The 15,164-nt window shown below is 40.3% G+C and overlaps 1 protein-coding gene across 6 annotated transcripts; it reads left to right on the top strand.

Moving 5' to 3' along the window:
* Positions 1–8: 8 nt before the first annotated feature.
* PPIL3 (peptidylprolyl isomerase like 3) lies at positions 9–14,915 on the top strand. Of its 6 annotated transcripts, none has more exons than XM_027636612.1 (12): positions 9–45; positions 436–498; positions 838–885; positions 2,039–2,113; positions 2,912–3,005; positions 3,666–3,733; positions 4,170–4,288; positions 5,876–6,101; positions 6,441–6,607; positions 10,620–10,784; positions 13,483–13,546; positions 14,679–14,915. In XM_027636612.1, the coding sequence occupies exons 3-8, from the start codon at positions 883–885 to the stop codon at positions 6,000–6,002; spliced, it is 486 nt and encodes a 161-aa protein (XP_027492413.1). In that variant the 5' UTR covers positions 9–45; positions 436–498; positions 838–882; the 3' UTR covers positions 6,003–6,101; positions 6,441–6,607; positions 10,620–10,784; positions 13,483–13,546; positions 14,679–14,915. The 6 variants fall into 6 exon arrangements, with proteins under 6 accessions (XP_027492413.1, XP_027492412.1, XP_027492414.1 ...); XM_027636611.1 differs by having other exon boundaries at positions 22–115; XM_027636613.1 differs by having other exon boundaries at positions 22–115; positions 436–522.
* Positions 14,916–15,164: the final 249 nt, after the last annotated feature.

Here is a 15,164-nt window from a genome sequence, read left to right as displayed (position 1 = left end):
CCGCGCTCCGGGCGCTGGGGCGGCCCCTCCGCAGCGCCGGGCCGGGTGAGCGGCGGCCCCAGGCGGGAGACGAGCCGCTGCTTCCAGACGATCCGTCTGGATCCAGCCCCGGCAGGTTCAAGCATGCTCGCCCGTGGGCGGGGAGGGCCGGTGGAGGAGCTGGGTGGCGGCACCTCGGGTGGGCAGGGAAGGAGCCACAGCTCCGGGCTGTCGTGGGTGAGGGGGAGCCGAGGGCACGGGGGTTGCGGTGGGGACGCCGGAGCCGGCTGGTGGCAGCTTCCCCGGGGGTTCACCGGGGAGGGCGGGTATAGAGGAGAAATCGGCGCGTGAATCTCCTGATTTCTACACAGATGCGATTCTATTTCTGCCATTCTAAACGCTTTATTTTAAAATATTGCTAAGATTAAAAAAATCTGGTCCTGTGCTTGGATGCAGGTACCTGGCCGTTGCAGGTGCTTACAGCTGTCAGGAGCTGGCTCCAAAACACATTTCCACTAGGTACTGGCATGGGGCTTTTATCTGGTAATTTCTGCCATTTACTATTCTGCCAACTGTCATAATATTTGGAAAAACTGATTGCTTAGTATAAACTTTCATCCTAGGAAAGGGTGTTTTGCACCTTCACCCCTTTTCTCTAAGCTATCTTTTTGTCCTAATTTCTCCTTGTTTATATGGTGTGTAGTTGCTTAATGCAAGTAAAACTTATCCACAGTCACTTGAATGGCACTGTAGAACCGTGTGATGTAAAAGCATATAACCACACAAATATTTACAAATCAAAAAGAAGTCGGGGTTGGTGGGAAAAAACCCAAATGATTTCCTATGTTTTCTTTGCAGGAATTTGCTGTATAGAAAGCTGCCTCAGCTTTTTGATAAGCAGACATGGTGAGAACAAAAGCACTTTTTATATATTTTCATTCTTTCTGAAATGGTCAGCTCTTGGAAAGTGAATAGCTGCTCTGCATCTCAAAGGATTACACATATTACTCTGATGCTGTGAAGAATTTGTAATGAAAAGTTTAGGTTTTCATTTCAGACTCATAAGAATATATTGTGAAAAGGAAAACAGGTCCATTTACATCAATCTAAAATATAATTAAACTTTTACTTCAAAGATCCTAAAATTTAATCCTACTTTGGTATATATTTGATAATCTTGTTTGGTTTCTTTTACCACAGAAGCATTATTCGAGTTGCAAGCTCTGCTTCGGTGTATGTAAACTTATATACTTGCAGACTTTTAAAAGTTTAGCAAATCAGGAAATAGAGATAAGAGTGTACATATCTTAAACTGTACATACACCTTTTATAGCACCTTCATGGACACTGTGGCAGCTGTCTCCTCTCCTTTACCTGTATACTTTTGGAGTAGTATGCCAGTATCAACATAATGCTGATTTTGGTTATTTTTCCTTGCACTTTTCCCCACTGTAATTGTATCAGCATAGTTTAGCACTTTTCATGGGAGCACTGTGATATATTGGACCTACAGAGATATATGTGCTTAGGTGACCGGGTAACTGCGGTTTTAAATTTTATAAAGGTAATTTATAAATTCTTAGGAAAAGTATGTTATTTTGTACATTTGCTTGTTTGTGAAGGTAGATTATATACACTGCCATTTCGAACTAGCTTTATCACCCAGAAGGCTGCAGGCAAGTAACACACATCAGTTGCTCCTCTGGTTAAAAACGAGTGAGGTATGTGCACCACGCTCTCATCCAGATAGATATAACCTTGGTTCTTCACCTTTACAATTGCAAATGAATAATGTATTTCTGCAGTGTAACACCATAAAACAGCTTCTGCATTACCATGGCAAACTTGATTTGTCCTGAACCTGAATGAAACTGAGTGCTTTCTGGTGGTTTTACTGGAAATGTGGAAGGTTTGTGACAGTAGCCTTGCTTATGGCCAGATATTGAAGCAGTGGTTATATGCAGTGGGAACTTGCTTATGTTCTTTGTGAGACTGAGAAATAAAACTGAGTCTGTTAGTAGTTCATTGCTGATTTAATTATTTTCTGCTTTTTGCTCAGGCTGTCACGCTGCATACTGATGTAGGAGATATTAAAATTGAACTATTCTGTGAGCGTACTCCAAAGACTTGTGAAGTAAGTCAAATAACAGGAGCAGGATTGCCTAGTGTTGAAACAAAGCAGTAGCAATAGTGAAGACTGTAGAGGGGGTAGAGTGGCTTTTGCAATTCATCTTTCCACATAATGGAATACTGACATTTTAAGCTGGTACTGTGTCTGTTCCACTCATGGAACTTGTGCACTGTGTCATGCTCCCTAGGGTTTTGATGCCTGTTTCTCACTTGGTAAGGGTTAGCTAAGGGGCTCTTCCCTCAAAGTTCCAGCATCTTCCAAAGTCTCCTCTGCCCCCAAGGGGAAATGTGGCACATAGCATGGGATTCCCAAATTTCCATGGGTTTGCTCACACTCTCACAGGCTTGATTTTAGTTTAAAAGAGTGAGACTCCCAGTTTGTCAGAGTTCTCCTTTCTGCAGTAAAGAACTCCCAGGTTCTCCTTTCTGCAATAAACTTAAATTGAATTAATTTATTTTTTAATGAAAAAGCTGAGGCATAAAGTTAATAATTACAGAATTACATGTACAAAATAAAAATGTTGAATGGCAGTGATACTTTAGAGCATATCTCAGGCTTTTTGTTTGTTCCTCAAGTCAGACAACCTTACACTGTAACCTTTAAAATTCTTTGTATGTGTGACAGTGTCAAAGGAGTTTATTAACTATGATTTGTTTGTAACTGTTCTGTGGCAATACTCTGTATTCACATGGTCACAATGCAAAGCAGGGGTGAAAGCATTGGTCTTGCCAATTCTGTCATTTTAGTAAGACAATACTATTTTTCAGTTGTTTGTTAATATGGTTTGTTTGATTTCCATAGAATTTCCTGGCTCTTTGTGCTAGTAACTACTACAATGGATGCGTATTTCACCGAAATATAAAGGGCTTCATGGTTCAGACAGGGGATCCATTAGGTAAATTCTTCTGTCTGGGTCTCTCTATAGAAAAATGTACATAAAAATAAAATGTCAAGATATAAAATTCTAAGTATTAATATTAAACCCAAAATGTAAGTAAATAAAAATAAAATATAAGAATTATTGCATTGGTGATGGAGGTTTTAATGCTGAGATTAGTTTTCTTTGGTGGGCTTACAGAAGTGCAGTCATTACTCTAGTTTTAAATAATCATGCATTCTACAAACTTGAGTTTTTCCAGCTGTTTCCACTAAATATGATGGATCTGTTGACTTACCAGCTGTTGAACGAGAAGCAGTTGCTACTGTTCTTTATCTGGTTTCTGCTTGAAAGGCTACACTGCCTCTGAAGCATTTGGGGAAAATGTCCCAGACAGTGGCAGCTGTTGGGGAGAAAATCTGATTCAGCTTTACATCTGTTTGTACTCACACTGAATTTAATTTGAGGATATGTCAGTGTTTTGCTCTGCTACTTAATAGGTGTTCTTTATATAAACTTAAGTCTCCGTGCAGTGTTAAGAAACAAGAACTTGATCCCTGCCTCAAACTAATTACAGCCTATCTAGGGTCTTTGTATTAAAATGTCATAACAGAACATAATTTCTGGATTTTTCAGTCTGAAAATCTGGTAATCTCTACTGTGGTGCTTCTTTGTCAGGCACTGGGAAAGGAGGTAACAGCATCTGGGGCAAGAAGTTTGAAGATGAATTCAGTGAATACCTAAAGGTATTTCTGTGCTCTCAATATGCAGTTATGTTTTCATATGAATTTTCTTTACAAGTTGGAGAACAATCAGCATTGTGTTGTACTGTATGAAACACCTCTTTTGTAATTGTGAAACAAATAAAGGATGGAAAGCTTAGTATTATTAAAATAGGAACAGGCATTTCTGTGCTTGGCAAGTTAGGTTTGAGCGTTTTCATCACTGAAAACAAAATTACAAAGAATTTGTTACAGTGTTTTTCATGCACTAAAGGGAAAGTAATTTTTCATTCTAAGAGCGGTTTTAAAGAGCTAATTATGAATTGGGATAGAATATATTAGCAACCAAGATTTCTTCTTAATGGTATTGAGGCAGAGCTCTAGGTCACAGAGCACTTTGTAGAGGTTAGTCCTGCTCTCAGAGATGTGTGTTCACGTTGAGGTTTCTCCCCTTGTTCAGCACAGTGTCCGTGGGGTAGTTTCAATGGCAAACAATGGTCCGAACACCAATGGATCCCAGTTCTTCATCACTTACGGCAAACAACCGCACCTGGACATGAAGTACACGGTGTTTGGAAAGTAAGGATCCAACTGCTCGCCTCTTTGTCAGTGTGTGCGAAGGATCTGAGTATTTCAGGGCACATGCAATGCAAATTCAGAAGCTTCTGGTTATAAGGATGTGTGTATGTACATGTATGCTCTTGCACTGTCACCAGAATTAGTTGCTCCAAAATGCTGTTACCTTTTTCTTAGTATTAGGGAACTCAGTGGAAACAGGCATATTAAAAATTACCTCAAGAATGTAGATTTTCTTTCTTTCTTTCTTTCCCTCCCCCACTAGTTATTCCAGCTTGGCTTTTCATCCATTCCCAAATGGATGCAGCCTGATTTTAAGCCAACTCCAGAACATCTGGATATACAGTTGTAGGGTTTACTGAGAACCAAGAATCTGATTTGGGACTGGATCTGGGGATGGGTGTGGTACTGACTTGGTCGTGCTTCTGTTTAGATGAGACTTCCTGTTGGTCAGATAAAACTCATGGAACTGACAGTTAATAAAATCAGCTGAGCTTGTTGCATCATTATTTTAAAATATACTTATGATGTTAATAAACGTTACTGATAAATTATCATATTCTAAGCAAATATCTAAAATGTTTGAGTCTTTTTCTCTTTCAGAATCGTGGTAATGTCTTTTGTTTGTTGTTGAAGTCTCTAGCATACAAGTGAATCTGCTGAGAAAATGCAGCCTTATTAAGTGCAGTTAAATATTCAAAAAACTGTGGAATGTGAAAATACTTATTTTCTACCATTTGTATTGTTTGTAGGCATCTAACTATAGGTGCTCCTTTCATTTCTGACTTTGTTTAGAAGTATAATTGAAAGTAGGGTTTTTTAGATTTTTTTTTTTAGAAAAAAATTAGAGACTGTACTCCTGCCTCAGCTGCAGAACCATCAGAACAGCACATACAGTCAGTCCCTGCAGGCCCACAATCCACTGCAATGTGGATTTGAAGAGCTCATGAAGGTGATTGAGTGGAACAGCACAATGTGTTTTCTTCTAAGTCTGTTTCTGGGGAATAAACTGCCAAGATTTACCAGAACTAGTTGCTTAAACAAAAAAAGTATGAGGTTTTAGTAGAAAAATCTCTCTTGCCAGTTCTTCAGCCTGAGCAGGAAATCTGTGCCATTAGATTTACAACAGTTGTTAATGATTCTGTCCAATCTTGTCTTTGAGTCAGAAGGTTAGAAATTATAATCTCAGGTTTGAATATTGATTTTCCAGACGTAAGATTTCAATAATTCTGACTGAAGTTTGCTAGGGCCAGTATCTTGCTGCTACCTAAGCCTATGCTGTGTTGGTCAGTCCTGCCTGTCAGGAATTGCAGCCAGGAACTTCATACAGCTGTGGTTGGTATAAAATATGATACTGTCAGGTCAACAGGAATTATTTGTACTTTTTGCAGAATCTGTCATGGATGCTTCATATTTCCTTTCAAAGCACATTATTTGCCACATACAGTGTTTTGGCTGTCTTATTTGTATCATTTGCTTGCAAAGTCCTTGCCCTATGATACTTAACTGTAAAGTGTTTTGAAATATCTCAATTGTGAAATTTAAATTATTATTAGGAGGAGATTTCTAGCACTTCTGTTTTTCTTGCAGAGTTATTGATGGCTTGGAGACCCTGGATGAGCTGGAGAAGCTGCCTGTTAATGAGAAAACCTACCGACCTCTTAATGATGTTCGTATTAAAGATATTACAATCCATGCCAACCCTTTTGCTCTGTAGCCACAGAGGCCTCAACACATTCTTTAGAGACTGGTCAGACCAACTCCCAGATCATGGGGTTTAAGGAGCCATTAAAAAGGGTTACTTGAGCTGGATCAAGTAAGTTTGCTCACTGAATGCATAATTTTCAGGAGCTGTGACATTGTTTTGGAGTTGTCAAAGAGAAATCTTGTGCTTCAGAAGCAGGGTTTTCCAGAGTATCAGCCAGGATTTTGATTTTTAAACGTTGCTTTTTATACTTGTAAAATAAAAAAAAAACTTTTAAAGTATTTTTGCAAATCTTTGAGTTTTGCCTTATCTTTCTTAGTGATTCTATGTTAAAACAATGTTCTTTGCTATAATTTCATGCTACCAGTTTTCTGAAACTTTCTCACGTAAATTCTAACCTTCATTACTCAGTTTTCTCAAAAGAGTAAAGTAAGATATGCAATTTTCTAGGTGAGAGCAATGTCATAAATCGATGAAACCTTTCTCTCGCAGAGGATTAAAGAACATACTTAGAGGAGTGCTTGCTCTTGTACTGCTGTGTTGAAATGGCAACCTCTTCAACCTCCCAAAAAGGTAGATGGAAAACAGTTTCTTCTGCTTCTGGCACAGTGCTATAGGTATGAAAGGTATTTCTGTTAATATGTATGAAAGAGTAAGTATTTTCTTTACATAGCCATTAATTGAAACAAGGCAACATGGATTTAGTGTAACTGTTTTTCATCACTTTTTGTACTGCACAAGCAGTAGGGGTGCGGTGGGTCGACTGTGGCTGGATGCCAGGTGCCCTTCCCAGCCGGACAGAGCAGGGAGTAAGATGGAAAACAACTCGTGGGTTGGGATATGGCAGTTTATTAAGGCAAAAGCAAAGCAGAAGCTTGCGTGCACAAAAGCAAAGCAAAAAATAACAAGGTTTATTCTCTACTTCCCATGAGCAGCGATGTCCAGCTGCTTCCAAGAAGCAGGGCAGGCAGCCACTGGAGACAATTAATACCCCCTCTCCCTTTTCCCTCCCAGGAAAAGGAAACAAACCCACTATATCCTTGCCTTAGCTTTTATATCTGAGCTGATGTCATGTGGTATGGAATATCCCCTTTGGTCAGTTTGGGTCAGCTGGCCTACTTATGTTCTCTCCCGGAATCTTGCCCTCAACTGGTGAAGGAATGTTACAGTGCTGATGCTGTGCTCAGCAGTAGCCAAAACACCAGTGTGTTATCAACACCCTTCTGGCTCCCAATGCAAAGCACAGCACTGTGAGGGAAATGAACTGCTGTGGGGAAATGAACTCCAGCTCAGGCAGACCCAATACAAGGGGGTAAACAAAGAGCAGTGTCAAAAAGGCTGTGGTCAGATGAGGTTGAACAAGGAAGAGAGAGCTGTTGTTTGGTCTTAGCTGAGACCACTTGCTATTGGACTCAAATAAAATCTGCAAGAAGGAACAGACATTTCTAAATATTGACTGGTCAAACGAAAACTATAGTACATGCATGTGTATGAGCGTGTATTTGTGTATATTGCTGATCCTATGCTCAAAACAAAATAACTTGACTTAAGCAGGAAAAGAGCAATTTGTATACATCAAAAAAGAAATCTCCACCTTGGGCATACTGGGAAAAGCAAAATGTTCTGCTCTTCTTTGTTGTAGTTATAAAATTAAATTTTAGCATCAGTTTAATTTCATAAAGCTGGAAAAAATCAACTTTGCACAGAGGTGCACTTTCAGATTCTGTAGAGGTGAGAGGGTTTATTTCTAGTTCCAACTGTGCATAAGAGACCTGGATAGGAAAGAGTACTCGCAGTTCCTGCGTCCTACTCCTACCATTTTGGACTTCTTCCCCCAGTTCTCTTTACACTCAGTTAACATCCCTTAGCAAAGCTCAGTCTCATATATATGCTTTGTAATCCTTGAGAGGCCCAGGCCAGCTCACTTGCAGTCTGCTTCAGACCATTATTTCTCATTTTGAGACTTTGCCCATTAAAATAACGAGGAAAACTTACTTGCAAGAGAAAGGCAAAGGTGCAGGTTACTGAGGCGTTAATGAGCAGAGTTAATCAGTGCCCTCTCTCTGGGACAAAGTTTCTGTATTCTTTATGGAGTGTTGCTTAAGATCCCAGCCCTTGCTCCAGAGTGTATATACTGTGTGTATATATACATATATATGTATGTATATGTACTGTGTATATACTGTAATACTTCAGTCAGTCAGGTAAAGGATTTAATTTTAGCTCCATGTTCTATCTCTTCCCTATAACCTGTGGCAATAGCAAGTAGACAGAACCATGCAAGTGCATGTTTGACTGACACTTACTGCCATGCAGAAGGAAGGACACGCTGAGAAATTTCCTACCTTGCAAAGGAACCAATAATCTAAAATGCTGACATCTAGCACCAAACTGGAAAAAAAATTTTTTTTAGAGTTTTTAGATTTTTTTTTTTTTATCTAATGCTGTGTATTGAAAGAAGAGTGATCCTTTTGGGACAGAATTACATCCAAACTTTTCAGAATTGTATTATGTCTGTTTTCCTATTTGTGGCTCTGAACCTCTCCCAGGTTTCCCAGGTTCTCCCTGAGAACTTGGAATTCAAAATGAAAAATAAGGGTGGGGTTGGTCCCAGCCACCTGTTGAAGAAAAGGCAAGACAGAGGAGGAAATAGCCCAGTGGTGGCAGTGTGTGGTTCTGTGGGTTGCTGGGTACAGCATACATGCAGTTCAGTTCTTGTACACAGTCCACTGATGTGTCCCCAGCTGTTTGACTTTTGTGACAGGTATAATCCTTTAGATAGCAGAAATAGCAGACAGTACTATTACTGTAGTCCACTTGTGCTTTATAAACTCTGTTTGCTTCCTTCAGTCTGGTCCTTTATCACAAACACTACAGCCACAAGATGAGTTCTGCTGAAATGTCTACTCATTTAAAGAAAATATAACTGTGACGGAGGGTCTCATCATGTATATTCTAGATTATCTCTGACCTTTGGTGCCATTAGAAAAGCAATAGGTAAAGCTGGTGTTAGTAGTGGGTCATGCTGGGAGTAGAACTCAGTCTAAGCTGGAGAGCAGTGAACAAGAAGAAAATAATGGTGCATTGTTTTTGAACAGTGACAAACTTACATGTGTAATGTATGTATTGTAAGTTGATCACAGGGGCAATTGGAGAAGTAAATGACCCTCCTTGCTCTTTGTATTTTTTTTTTAATTTACCGGGTGTGGAAGTATTTCAGAAGGTTTAGTCCTTCTCAGAATAAAAATAAATAAATAAATAAATTGGGTTTTAGGGAAGTGATGTGTATAAGCTATTGTAGTGTTTCAGGACTGTTTTATCCTTAGGTGCTCTGTTTCCCCATAAATTAGATTACACTTGAGCTGTTTGACTGCTTATTATGGGTTTTTCAACGCCAAATTTCAGGCACAGTGCTTGGTTCGCTCTGCTGAGGTGCCCGATCGATGGCTGAGGGGCTGAGAGCGCTGGGCCTGCGCTGCCGTGTGTGCAGTGACAGCAGCAGGGGAAGCCAGGGCTAGTTTGATGTTCCCCTCCGGACTGGAAAACATGATTCAGAGCTAGTCAAAGATACCACATGGCATAAGAAGAAAAAAAAAAAAAAGAAAAGAAAGAAAGGAGGATTCAACTCTTCAGGAAAGTTTTTTCTTATGCCAGTGATTTGCGAAGACATCTTTGTTAGTCGTATGTGCTCCGTTAAACCCCTGCTGATTTAAAGCTGACTGGGTACATGCATATGCTTTGACAACCACTAACAAAGCGTAAAAAAAAGTTAAGAGACAATTAACAGCTTTATCACGACGGGTGAAAAATGACCATTTCGCAACTCCGAGTCTCCCCTTCACCCGTCGGCCGCCGCCATGTTCTCTCTGCGCTTTCTCCGGGAGGGGAGAAAATGGCCTCGGCCGCTCTGACAGGGGAGGCTGCAGCCCTTCCCCGTGCCCCGGCTCGGCCCGAGCGCGGAGCCTCTGGAGCGGGGGTTCGGGGGCCCGACCCCCCGCAGTCCCCCTGGCCGGGAGCGGGAGCAGCCCCGCTCCGCCCTGCAGCCCTGCGGCGCCGCGGCGGAGCCCGGCGGGGGCGGCCTGAGGCGTGGCCTGGGCGCGGGAATCAGTTGACTCTTGGAAAGGGAAATAAAAGACGGGTAGCGAATGAGTTCGCTTTTCCTCTGGGAGCTGGGAGATAATCGGGGTTTTATTGTCATTCTGACTTAGCATCAGTAGTTCTTCGGGAATCTGTAGAAGCAATTCCTTTAAGTCTTCAAAAACCCAGTGGGCAGTAACTCTGTGCCCGTGTTAACTACACAGAAGCCTTTCTTTCTCTAGGGTGTGCAGCATTGGGAACCTGAGCAGCTTTGCAGAAGTGTTGAGTGTCTGAGTCACGATGCGTCTTTAAAAAGTCTTTTTTTTAAGGAGTAGGTTACTGGTTTATGTTCCCCAACCAAAAACAGTTAATTTGAAAAAGCTCTTGAATAAAAAAATAATGTAGAGGGAAGAGCAGAGGAAAAAACACGGAAATTGGGGATTGAGGAAAAATGCAATCTTTATTATACTGTAAATTTGATGATCAATGGCTTTGAAAGTGAATCGTTTGTCTGTGGGATGTAATTCAAAGAGTAAAATATCTTTGTTACAGCTGGGGAATTGCAGGCGAACTAACTGGCCTGACTGGGATAAAAGAAAAAGACCACTTTGGAGAAGCTGCTACAATGCTGAGAAAGAAAGGGCCCACCGTTCAGAAGAAAAAGTGAGCACAGGAGAAAAAGTGCTGCAAACTTGATCTTTCTGAAACTCGTGACAGGTAAATAGCTTTTGAACTTCTGATATCAGCAAGCATGTGTTTCAAGATTTTATTATTCTCGTCAGGTGATCTGATAATGGATTAACTTTGAGTCGGAGGTATTTCAAGAGAGATGTCTTACAGCTTAAAACAAAAAGCTGTCTTTGTAGGGGCAGTGGATGATTTTAATTACATTTACTGGATCATTTTTTTGTAGTAGTGATTCAGACACCGAATCTGTAAATGAGAGAGGCTGTCATCCAAAACGCAATTTTGAAGGATGCAGTCACGAGTTCAAGCAAGGATGTGACACTGGACATCAGAGTAGCCAGAGATCTGGTCTTAATGTGACAGTTGGTAGCAAAAGGAAACAAAAGACATATTATACTAGTTGTCATCCTCATCCTCCGCAGGTGATATGACCAATTTTAATTTAGCTTGTTGTTTTTTGGTTTTGTTTTTTTTTTTTTACTTTTAAGAAGATAGGTTCTCATCTGGGCAGTAGTAATTGAGTGTGGGAGGTTGGGAAATTCTGTTGGTAATAGTTTATTCCTTTAGATCATATTAGTAGCTTATTCTTTTTTGCTAGGATTGTATTTCCTTCAGTGAAAATATCTAGTTTGTACATATGCTTGTAATACCACTGAATATGGTCTTGCTATTTGTTCACTGAATATATTTGAGCAATTAATGAAGAATAACCATCTGTTGGAGTACTTGAAATACAGGCATCACTTTTGTGACTTCAAATCTTTTATTATTACAAGCATTTATTTAAGCCCTACTCGAAAATCCAAGGACAAGTTTCTAAACTTGATTTTGACTAAGTATCACTGAAATAGAGAGGTTGTAATGCCAGATTTACTTTTCTAAGTATCAGTGAGAAATGTGTAGAATCGGATATGAATGATGTCCATCCACCAGGAGGGTGGTTTTTCTGATCTTTGTTTTATATTTAACTGTTAAAGCTGAAGATTGGAATTATAAGTTAAGATCTTCAGCCAAGACAGCACAAAGTAAATGTATATGGTATTTATGATTAAAAAAAATAACTTCTTGCCAAATACTCGTACAAGTGATTTAATTTTGATTGCTTAAGATGGGTATTTTAATTTTGCCACAAGGTTATTTTATATATATATATATATGTTTGTGTAAAAGATAATTATTAAATCTCTTTGGTTTAAGAAAAAAATAGGGGCCCTGAAATAATGAAGTAAAATTCAGTGAACCAGTCTTTTTAAAAGAAAAACAATTGTAATTTTTCATTGCCTTGCTACTCTGAGTTTCATCTGAAAATCTGTTCCTTGCCATGTTTTTCTCCTGTAACATTAACTATGTGCCCTGTGAATTTCTGGGGACTGACTTTGAAATTGTTCCTGTCATCTGTTTGTGGCCTGGTGTGTATCTGAATGCCTGAGTATTTCCCTGCTGAATAAATTGTGTATTCTGACCTGAATTCACTTGGGTGGGCTGCATGATTGTGGTGCCATTTGGAAAGATCCAGGAGTGCAGAACATAATGCAGAGTCACCTGATCTGTCAGAGAGGAGCCTACTAAGTGCAAGATGTAGAGAATATTTTTCAAAATTTCTGAACTCTATGATAGATGTGGTGGGTTGACCCTGTCTGGGTGCAGGTGGCCACCAAAGCCTCTCCATCAGTCCCCTCTGCAACCAGACTGGGGAGAGAAAATGTACCAAAAGGTTCTTGAATTTGAGGGAGGACAGGGAGAGATCACTCACCAGTTACAATCATTGGTGAAAAAGACTCAACTCTGGGATATCAACTGAATTTATTACCAGTCAAAATCAGAGCACGATAATGAGAGGTAAAATCTTAAAAGCAACTTTCCCCCACCCCTTCCTCCTTCCTGGGCTCTACGTCCTGCCAGGACCCTGCTCCAGCACAGGCCTCCCATGGAATCACAGCCTTATTTTAGGCATCTATCCACTCCAGTGTGCATCTCCTCCATGGGCTGCAGGTGGAATCTCTGCACCCTTGTGGTCCTTCATGGGCTGCAGGGGCACAGCTGCCTCCCCATGGGCTGTACCATGGGCTGCAGGGGAACCTCAGCTCCAGTGGCTGGAGCACCTCCTTCCCCTCCTTCTCCACTGACCTTGGTGTCTGCAGGGCTGCTCCTCTCACATATTATCACTCCTCTCTTCTCTGAGTGTAATTATATCTGTGCAATAATTTTTTTCCTTCTTAAATGTTATCCCAGAGGAGTTACTGTCATCTCTGGCTCAGCCTTGGCCAATGGCAGTCCATCTTTGAGCCACTTGGCATTGGCTCTGTCAGACATGGGGGAAGCTTCTGGCAGCTTCTCACAGAATCCACCCCTGTAGTCCCCCCAGCTACTAAAACCTGGCCACAGAAACCCAATGCAAAAAATTCTTCTAGCATAAGATGTGAGGAGCTTTGGAAGTCTTCTCTTTCCATCCTTTTTTTTGTTGTTTAGGGGTGGGGATTGTTACTCTTTTTCTGTAAAACTTGAGTACATTACTTGTTTATTTTTTCCTTTTTGCCTGTTAAATATGCTTTGATGAGAGTTGTCCAATAACAGCAACAATAACAATTGTAAACCGGGTAATTACAATTTAAAGAAGCACAGTCTAGAACAGCTTCAGTGGTAGTACTTATATCTATTTTTGTTTGATTCATTTTTTTAATAGCTGAATAACTTCACAGCTTATGACTGAGAATTTTTTCCTTTATAGATGAGATTGTTGCTGTTTTGGGTGAAGGTACTTCCAGAGTAGTGGAATGCATCAATCACAAAGTGTAAGTCTTTCATTAAATACGTGTAATTTTTCTTATTGATCTTGTCACAGTGGGGTTCATAAAGTGCTTGCTGATTGCATCAGGTTTTATCTTTACATCTTTGTAGGCTGTTAAGTATTTCTTTATGGCTGCCACAGTTCCCAAACACTAATTATGTTACTACAACATGCTGAAAGCAGCACTTAGACAGCAGAGCTGTGCAGGACTGGAGGCTGAGGCCTGTTGGGAGGATGAGGGCTGATGGAGGTAGGTGACCAGGACAATGTGGGGTGAAGCTGCACCCCTACACTGGGCAATCCTGGGGCCTGGACCACCCCAGGCCTGTGTAATGAGGAAGCTGTCTGGCACCATGTAGCTAACTAACTTAAAGCTTAGCCTGTGGTGATGCAATGCTTTTTGCATTCTGTCAGTGAGTCTGTTGCAAATCAGGAATGTATTTTGTGTTTTATGGCAGTTTTACTATGTGCAAGGTATTAGGCAACAAGATTGTCTTTCTAGCCACTGTAGAAGGCACTTGAAACCTCAGTTAACATTTTTACTACTTAAGGACTGAAGAAGGCTGGTCACTTTTGACTGACAGTTGTGTAAGGCTGTGAGATGTGGAAGTTCCTCCAGTATTAGCCCAACATACCTAATTACAGTGGGGAAGTAGGTGGGACTTCTAACCTCTGAGAACAATACTGATATATACGGGATCAAGTATGTTTTCAGAATTTAAATATGAAATTTTAGTTGTATTTATGCATAGATGAACTTTGGTTATGCTGTCAGCATGTAGTAAAAAAAACCCTCAACCTTTTCTGGTAAGGTTGCCATTGTTATAAACAATGTATATCTGAATATTCTTAGTTAAAACTAATCACTGTTATAATCACTGTTCCACCGGTCTCTTCAGAAGAGGCAAACTTGTAGCTGTGAAAAGTAAAAAAGATGGTAGCTGCAGCTTAGGAAGTCCTAGTACTGGAATATTTACAGGGACTGGGTCCCAGCAGTACACTATGATTATACAAAACCACCTTTTACTTTGTTTCAGCTTTACAATTTCTGTGACCTCACTTTCTGTAACATGGGAAATGCATGTCTCAGTGCTAATACAGCTGTTGCAAATCATGTCTTGTTCCTGCCTTTGTAGTCACTGTGCCCAGATGTTGGAATGGTTTGAGCACCACAGACAATATATGCATTGTTTCTGAGCTCATGGGACTCAGCACCTTTGACTTGCATTGAAGAGAATGCTCTCTGCCATTTAAGCTGGATCACTTTAGACAGATGGCATATCAGACCTGCAGATCTGTGAACTGTAAGGATGCTTCCTTTTTGCTTTATTTGTTATGTGAATAAAAACGTCTCTTGATTTCCTTTCAGAGGTGTGGCAAAAAAACACCTGGCAATGATGAAGCAAATGCTGCAGCCATTGCTGTATCACATGATAAAAGAAAAGCTGGATTGCTACAGTTTAAATATTTTCAGATTAGATTTAAGAGCAAACTTTTTAAAAAAAAGTTTAATAACCATGGCATCATCCTTTTGCTGTATTTAACAAGCTGGCCACTCTTGTGGAATATTCCCAGATCAATTCCCAGGTTATGAGCAAACAACTGGTAAACTTCTACTGAAG

The sequence above is a fragment of the Corapipo altera genome, unplaced genomic scaffold, assembly GCF_003945725.1.
Source record: "Corapipo altera isolate COAL_440 unplaced genomic scaffold, ASM394572v1 45, whole genome shotgun sequence".
NCBI lineage: Eukaryota > Metazoa > Chordata > Aves > Passeriformes > Pipridae > Corapipo > Corapipo altera.
This window is presented reverse-complemented; position numbering and strand designations above follow the sequence as displayed.

Bases quoted from the DNA above. Each gene is read 5' to 3' on its own strand.
- PPIL3 (XM_027636609.1), top strand. The intron at 3,006-3,665 runs GTAAATTCTTCT...CTTCTTTGTCAG, and splicing joins TCAGACAGGGGATCCATTAG to GCACTGGGAAAGGAGGTAAC. The intron at 4,289-5,875 runs GTAAGGATCCAA...TTTTTCTTGCAG, and splicing joins AAGTACACGGTGTTTGGAAA to AGTTATTGATGGCTTGGAGA.